We start from the raw sequence: 8717 nt of genomic DNA, 5'->3' as shown, positions 1-8717 counted from the left end.
CTGGGATGTTTATGAAATAGCAGAAAGAAGAAAGGGTAGAGTGGGTTTATTTGAAGGGCTTGAGATGTATCAGACTGCAATTGATTCACTGACAGTACCTGGTCTGAAGACCTTATGTGAAGCTGGTGGTCTTTCTCAGAATAGTTATGAGCTGCAGGTTGTAGCAGACACTGAAATATAAATTTAAAATTGATTTTCCATAAAATAAAAATGTATAAATTGACGTTTGTCTTATGCGTAGATATAGTAAAGGTTTTGTTTTTCTCTATAGTCCTCACTTAATGACCTTGACAGATTGATCATGGATGCTTTTGGCTCATCTGTAACATCCATTTTCCACCTTTATCGACCAATCTGTGCGGTTTCTGACACAAGGTTTACGCAACCCACATTGTGCAGCACGTGCTTTATAGTAAACAGTAACTTTCTGGATATTTTAAACCACGTGAACAACTACAGTATTTGCGTAAAGCTCTACGGCACCGCTTCTAGAAGATGGCCGTGATTCATTGAAACATATGGGACTGTGAGCGTGTCTTCTATCGAAATGTTGGCAGGACAGTCTCGTGTTGTGTCACATCTCTCCTCCTTCCATCCTGCCTTCCCTCTCTGAGTCGCTCGCTGCTCTCCGCCCTTCGCAGTTCTGGCAGAGCGGAGCGCGCGGTGTGCGTCTGGACATGTCACGCTGCTTTACGCACAAGACCTTCTACACGAGAGACATTAAAGAGACGCGCACTGTGTAAACGGACTTGCAGAAAGTTGATTGTTTTCCCGGAACAGCGGCTCTCGGCGCGGCGGTGGCGCGGATGAGGCTCCCATCTCGCCGCGTCTTCGTCCGGACAACTTGTCTTCTTTCCTCGGTACACGAAGCGGAATGGAAACAGTCTAAAAAGAGAGCAGCGTGGGAACTTTAAAGCGCTTGACTTTTTGGAAATCATCGAATGAGAGAGCATGATCCCTCCAGCAAACATGCTCCAGGACGAAAGTGGGGGCAAAGAGGGCGACCGCGAGCATGAAGAGAGTCCAAAATCACCCACCGCCAGCCAACAAGAGACTAAGGTAGGACTGTTGCAACAAACTTTTACAACTACCTCATCTATCTGCAACATTTACAACCGGACAGCTTTCCTCCTCTTGGCTTTCTCCTCTGGTGTAAATCTAGATAGGCTGAGGCTACATTAAGAGGGGAGAGCCGTAATTTAAATGTCATTAAAGGGCACCAGCAATTTACTCCATCTTTGAAATGTAAGGATGACATTTGTTGGAGATGGCGTGGGATAATCCATTCTGCTAAACCGTGAATCCCATTGGAGATCTACGCGTGGAGTAATATTAGGATAATAATAGACTTGGATGATCTAAAACAACGCCAAATTTAGGACTAAGAAGAAAGATAATGTCTTTAGTATTTTAGTGACTGCAGAATCCTTAGATCAGTATTTTATTTTCATTATAAACATATCAGAAAATAATAAAACAACACGAAGACTGAAGCAAAGCAGGGTATAAATATCAGAGGTGGGACCAAGTTGTTGTTTTGCAAGTTTCAAGTCTTTGACCTCAAGTCCCAAGTCAAAAGTTGCATCTAAAGTAAACAAAAAAACAAAACAGAGAAGTGAGAGCGACATGTTCCAGTTTGTTCTTGTAAAATTCAGCACTGCATTTATCAACTGTAAAGAAAAAAGTATTTTCTAAAAACATATATATTTTTAGGAGAAGCATCAAGTTTTCTCAAGTCACAGGGCCCACGTCTGAGTCGAGTCCCAAGTCATTGACCTTCAAGTCCACGTCAAGTCCCAAGTCTTTGTCTGTTTTATCAAGTCAAGTCTCAAGTCCTAAAAAATAGTGACTCAAGTCTGATTCGAGCCCAAGTCACGACTTGCAAGTCCCCACCTCTGATAAACATTAATAAAAAGTTCAACAAAATAAAAAGTTGCTCTTAATGACATCTAGCTCAGAAGTTGCTAGTTCAACTCCCTCCAAATTGGCCATCATATATTCAATTTAATCTCCATTAATGTGAAATAGATTCTTCTTCTTCTTTTCTCCATATACCAGCTGCACAGAAGAGGGGCTATTTCAAAATTATAGCAATTTTGGATATTATAAAAGAAGCACATCTATTTCAAACTACTATTATTCCCTTTTACCTAGAGTCACTTCGTACCTTTCTTAACACATTATTAACTGCAGTACCCGGGACATGTACTTGTATGTGGTCCTGATGTACTGCCAGCTGCTGTGGGCTCCTCTCTGGGAGTCTCACATCCACCACTCTGCACTACTGTACTCAGAGAAGTATCAGTATTAGTACATGTACTAATGGTCCTCTTGTACATGTCTCAGGCTGATCCAGTCTCACAAGGACAGATGAGCCCTTCATCTTGTGACGTGAAAGCTCTTGGCTCCCCTACAGCAGTGAGCGTGCTTTAAATTCTCCTGCTGTCTTAAATTGGCAGCAAGTTTATGAGATTAATGCCGAACATTTTCAGCACTTTAAAACTTGGATAAACCTCTATGTAGGAGCAGACTGGTAAATACATTATTTCAGTGGACAAGGGAGACTTATGGATTGTAGTTTTACAATAAGTCTGGATCACAAGCCACATTTTTTACGCATTAATTTCCTCGTAGTGTTTATACACTCATCACTTTTACTTTCCCTTTCTTTATCAGAATCTCACCATAAGATTACAGTGGTGTTAATGAAGTTTAATAAAGATTTACATACTAATCATAGAATTACAAGTTGCATTTTGCTACTTTTTTGGTGGAGGGTCTGTCACCTGCTTGTCTCCATGGAAATGTTATTGCTTTGTCATTGCTCCGGAGAGCTACTTTTACAAATGAAAATGCGAGAGAACTAGTAATTTTGTCAGTTTCGAGAAATGTTGTATATGAGAGCCTTAGATCGGGTACAGTTGCATGCTAATAAAACATTATATATTTATTAATGCACAAAGTTAGCCATCAAAATGGTATATTTACAATGGCAATAGGCATTTCATTTATAAAATTTTAGTTCTTTGGCACAATATATATAATTTAGAAGTCCCTTGGTGAGCTCCTGGTAGCTCCCGAGCTACAGGTTGGAGACTCCTGGTCTAGAATGTTCCCTGGTAGAGATTAAACCTATCTCTGTAAGCTACATTACAGGCCAAGTCTGTGGAGAGTCGCCTCTATTCACAGTGAGAATTGTTGTATTTTTGAACAATAGAAACTTTGGTAATGAATACAGTAAATGCTAGATAGATGTGTCATACCATTGAACATACCAAGCAGTTGACGGATCCTCCACCAGAAAAGTTGCACAATGCATCTTTAACCATATGATTTTGAAGAATTGTTCAGCCCTTAGAATGTGGTTGTTTTTTGTTTTTTTTGACAACTATTGCAAGAAGATTTTCAATTTATATTTTAGTATTATTCAGAGTCCACATTTTAAACACATCCAGACAAATTAAATATAAATTGACAAACTAATTTAAGAATCACATTTCAGAACATGTTTGTACAAATCAAAACTACAACATTAGCCATTTTTATGCTGAATAATTTTCTTGTTTGTGAAGGAGATTATGGTACATCAAACATGACAGCCTTTGTGACTTGCTTATTACGTCCAGTCAAATTTCGATTCGATTGCCCCAGCCATACTTTTGTTTTTAAATAAAGCTCTTCTGCTCTGTTCCCTTGAAGAATTTGAGACCAGACGAACAGAAGCGCAAGGTGAGGTTTCACACTTAGACAATTCCCCGGCCCATCTAAGCCTCCTGCATGGAATCTAAAAGTTGTTCAGTCACAACTTTTGCCTTTTATAACATTAGACAACTTTCATATAGAGGGGATGTTATGTTTTATACTGTATAATCAATTCTATTTCTGAATTTTAAGCACTCTTATCATCCAGTCATCCCATAGTTCCTACTAACCTGCCTGGCACTGACAGGACAGCCCATCTAAACATAATGCCATTATAACACAGTAGAGGCCCCCAGATGCATGCTCCACACTCACTTAAATAATAAAAAAATATGATTCTGTTTCCTGATCTATGTTATAATGTTGTTTCCTCCCCACAAACGGACCTGGAGTTGTGTTTTGTTTCATTCACACATGTTTAACGCTCAAACCCTGTTCTTCTCTCAAACAGAAAACATTATTCCACCTTGTGACCTCATAGGGTAATGCAGGAAGTGCTCCACTGTGTTTTTAAAATCTATACTAGGGCTGTTCAATTATGGAACAAATCATTATCAGGATTATTTTGGTCAATATTGAAATCACGATCGTTCTAATGATTATTTTATAGTTACACAATGCATTTATTCAGCATTTCTCTCTCAAACAAATGCTGTTATTGATAATTTATGCAAAACTGTGTAGCCTATATGTATTTTCAATATAGGTGACAAATAAGTAGCCTGATTCATCAGCCAGTTTCACTTCGTATAAAGTGTATGACCTCGTAGTGTTAGAATTAATTCGCTCGACGGTAGGTGGGTACTTTTTTTATTTAACCATTTGCTGCTATTTGATCGTGATGTATGTAATGTGCCTCTAACAGGGCTAACTGGTATATTAAGCTTTTCCCAAATCCCATAGGAAGAAGGGCAGTAACGTCTTTCCTTTTGATAAAATTCACCAAACATTCTCTTTGTTGTGGCTTTTTTTTGTGGATCTCAGGAATCATTGCCAACACAGAATGAATGGTTGATGATGGTGCTGATCGGCTGGTGCCCAGACTCACACTTCCGAGGTTCTTGCAAACCGTCTAGTGTATTCCGATTCCTGACTGCTGGAGAGAAATGAAATTGAGAAGAGGCACTAGGTGGCACCAGCCTGGCCAACAAATATATACCTTAGAGCAGTTTTGCAATGAATAAAATATACTTTGAACAAGGCATAGAAAAACATAAATATATCCAAAATAAACTATATATCCAGCTGTTCTACAATCTCTATATTAAAACAAAAAAATAAATAAATATACGTATTTATATTTTAAAAATCGTAAAATAAACTTTAAACTTTAAAACATTTCAACTTGATTATATGAGTTTGGAAATCGCAATCAAAATTCAATTAATTGCACAGCCTTAATCCATACACCTTTGCTAGAATCATTTGGATGATTTCAGCCCTGGAATTGTTCATCTCTAAAAGGTAGCTGTTGAAAACTACTGCTTGATGTTATCACAAGGTGGAACAGAGCATTTGGAGCTTTGGAGATGTAGACAGACTGATAATAAAGTGTTAAATGAAACAAAACACAACTCCAGGCTGGTTTTTGATGAGGTGGCATCATTATGACATGGTTTAAGCTCAGAAGAGTCAGTTTTGCGTAATATAGATCAAACAAGAGAGCACATGTGTAGATGTTTTACGATGAAATGTGCTTATCCAAACACAAGCCAACAGTGCCAGTGCTGCCCTTTTAGAAATGTGTATCTGTATGTGCGTGTGTGTGTTTGTGTGCGTGTGTGTGGTTGATAATGGAGGGTGTAAATCAATTCTCTTCTGGATGACCTGTAGAACTGATTGATTGTGACCATAATGTTCTGATGCCAAAGCCAAAAGCTATCCAAACGGTCCACTCCGCACGGGAACTCTGCCAAACTAGTTCATAAAGGCTTTTGGTCTCACTCACTCACATAGAAAAAGCATTTATTTTATGTAGCTGTTTGTTTGAAGAATTTAAAAGGCCCATGTTACACTATTTATTTTATAATCTAATGTTTCCTCATTATGAGCCTACTTGAGAGTTCAGTTCTAGGCTCTGTTCCACCCTGTGATGTCATGTGGCAATACGGGAAGGTGATCCACTGTGTTTTTTTTTTGTTTTTTTTAATATTTGAATTGAACATTGAACATGACATAGAGAGAGAAAAAAATACTGTAAACAAATTGCATCCTATGTTATAGATTGCATTTAAATTTGTATAATGTTACAGCATGTCATGTCCAGTGTATGTCCCATTTATTCCAAAGTTTGTCAAAGAGGACCATTTTCAAAGTAAATCTAAATGTTATTTTTTTCCTTTTTTCAAATTTCATTTATAATTTATGACCAGGCTTCGATTGATGGCGCAGTTTCTGTCATCCATTCTTTTGTAATGGCCTTTTTTCCTGCTGCCAGAAGTATGCTCCAGAGATATCCACTGACTGTGTCCATGGCAGGGGTTTTGTAGCCAGGCTGGCGCCACCTAGTGCCTCCGCTCAATTTTATTTCTCTCCTGCGACTAGGTCAGGAATCGGAATACACTAGATGGTTCGCAAAAATCGAGTGCGAGTTCGAGCACCAGCGACTCAGCGAAGATCCAGACATTCTGTGTTGGCAACGATTCCCGAGATCGAGGATTTAAAGTTGGAACAAAGAGAATGTTCAGTGAATTTTATCAATCATTCTTTCTACGGGATTTTGGAAAAGCTTAATATACCAGTTAGCCCTGTTAGCGGCGCATTACATACGTCACAACCAAAAAGCAGCGATTGGTTAAATGAAAAAAGTACCTGCCTACCGTCGAGCTAACAAATTCTAATGCTGTGAGGTCAGACGGTTTCTACGAAGTGAAACCGGCTGATGAATCAGGCTGGGGGTTTTGAGGCCCAGGTACATAATTTTGAAATCGAGTGGGATGGTCATATTAAAGACAGTTTGCAGTGCTTCGTTAATTTCTGTCCAATATTCTCCATTGGGATGTATATATATTTTCCCATTCTTCATCTTCTTCTGCCAGGGTCCACTGTCTTTTTAAACCCCATACACATTCACTAGAATAATTTGGATAATTTTAGTCCTGGAATTTCCCATCTCTTCTGAACAAAAGATAAAATGTAGCTGCTAACTTGAAAACTATTTCCTCATGGCATCACAAAGTGGAACAAAACATTTTGAGCTTTGGCGATGTAGACAGACTAATAATCATGTGTGAATGAAACAAAACACAACTCCAGGTATGTTTTTGATGAGGGAACAACATTGTAAAGTGGTTTAGTGCTTACAAGAGTTAATTTTGCATAATGCAGGACCTTTAGAGTAATCAAAGATAAACAAATATTCTTTCCTGGTCCAGAGATGAAATGAAGCCATGTAAGGTTTGTGCTTCATATACAGTACACTGTTAAAGGTGGAAGGTGCAGAGTATGGGAATGAAAGGTGTTGCACTGTGTAAACTTAGACATGACATTGTGAAGAGGTTTAAACAGTCTCACTTAGAAGTCTCTCCAGATGGTTCCTTTTATTTACTACGATTTATACTGGAACATTTCAGATCTGTTTATACGCTAGAGGACAGTGGTCACATGCATTTAATGTCGTCACTCACTCCAGACATCGCAAATTCTAATTTAGCTTAGTTTTAAAGATGTATAAATCACATACTGTTTTGTGTTAACCTTATTTGTTTATACATAGGCCTGTCACAGTAAGAAATTTTGAAGTGGGATATATTGCTGAGGTGAATATAGATGATAAACAATAATGAAAATGAGTGAAACCAAACCATAAAGAAGATGTCTTAAAATGTATTCTAAATTTACAATATTATAAAAAAAAATATGAGTTGCAATAAATAAATGACAGAATACAACAGTTAAGTAGTTTGTTTTGGAGCTCATAGAAGTTCATAATTCAACCTTCCATAGTGTAAATTGTTTAATAATATGGAAAAATAACCAAAAATGTCTAATTAGCACAAAGAAAAAGTCCCCACGAAATATACTGACTCCCAAATATTATTGTGTTATGTATTAAATGCAAAGCCTATACAGTATTATCGTGACAGGCCTATTTATATCTGTACAATATTGTTTCTTATTGCTTTTTCTCAGCTGCAGAGACTAAAGCGCTCACTGTCCTTCAAAACCAAGAGCATCCGCAGTAAAAGTGCGGACAACTTCTTCCGTAGCAGCAATGAGAACAAGACGGAGCTCCTGTCTGACGTGAGCAGCAGCACCGGGCACCTGTGTAACATCGGCATGGCCCCACCTGCCATCCCCTCCGCCCCGCCGGCCATCCCCTCCGCCCCCCCGCCCACCTCACGCCCACAGGCCCGCAACCCCCTGCACGACTCGGCCGGACACTGCTTCATGGAGCACATCTTCAAGAAGCCCACCTTCTGTGACGTCTGCAACCACATGATCGTAGGTACGGCCCTAACAGCTCTCAATACACAGGTACCACTTCATAATAATGACACCAACATTTGCTCATATAAAGCATGAATAACACATGATTCTCAGGGTTCTCACGGTCATGGAAAGCCTGGAAAAGTCATGGAATTTTTGTATCTATCACACAACTACAGCGTTCTGTTAAGTTCTCATGACGCTATTATGATTATTTCTGAAAGTATGCACCTTTTTTTTAAAAGAGACGACAATAAATGCACTGACAGTATTTAAAATTTTGAATGAAAAATTATGATACCAAACCATAAGGCAAGTGGAAAGAGTTAACATTTCATATTTAGACCTAAAAGTATGATCAATTCTACACACGTAGGGTGAGATAGAAATTTATGTATTTATTTTTGGGCAAGTAAGAAATTGACATTCTTTTACAATGGAACATATAACATAAAAAAATCATAGCAGAAATAACAACAACAACAACAAAAAATTAAAATTAAAATAGAAAAATTGGTCCAAAAAGAAGTGGGAAGAAGAAAACTTATTTAATCCCACCCCCTTCTTCTAATCTAACACAATGAGCT

General features: G+C 38.3%; 1 protein-coding gene across 1 annotated transcript in view; it reads left to right on the top strand.

The window, feature by feature from the left end:
• Positions 1 to 489: 489 nt before the first annotated feature.
• Positions 490 to 8717, top strand: part of stac (SH3 and cysteine rich domain) — a 39026-nt gene continuing 30798 nt past the window's right edge. The window contains exons 1-3 of the mRNA XM_055162112.1: positions 490 to 1059; positions 2347 to 2418; positions 7834 to 8149. Of these exons, the coding sequence (XP_055018087.1) occupies positions 952 to 1059; positions 2347 to 2418; positions 7834 to 8149 (496 nt within the window). The 5' untranslated portion in view covers positions 490 to 951. The remainder of the gene's footprint in view (positions 1060 to 2346; positions 2419 to 7833; positions 8150 to 8717) is intronic.

This window comes from Boleophthalmus pectinirostris, unplaced genomic scaffold (genome assembly GCF_026225935.1).
Source record: "Boleophthalmus pectinirostris isolate CB_2022bp ecotype Guang Dong unplaced genomic scaffold, ASM2622593v1 HiC_scaffold_10, whole genome shotgun sequence".
Taxonomy (NCBI): domain Eukaryota; kingdom Metazoa; phylum Chordata; class Actinopteri; order Gobiiformes; family Gobiidae; genus Boleophthalmus; species Boleophthalmus pectinirostris.
Note: the sequence above shows the minus strand (reverse complement) of the source record. Positions and strands in the feature narration are given on the sequence as shown.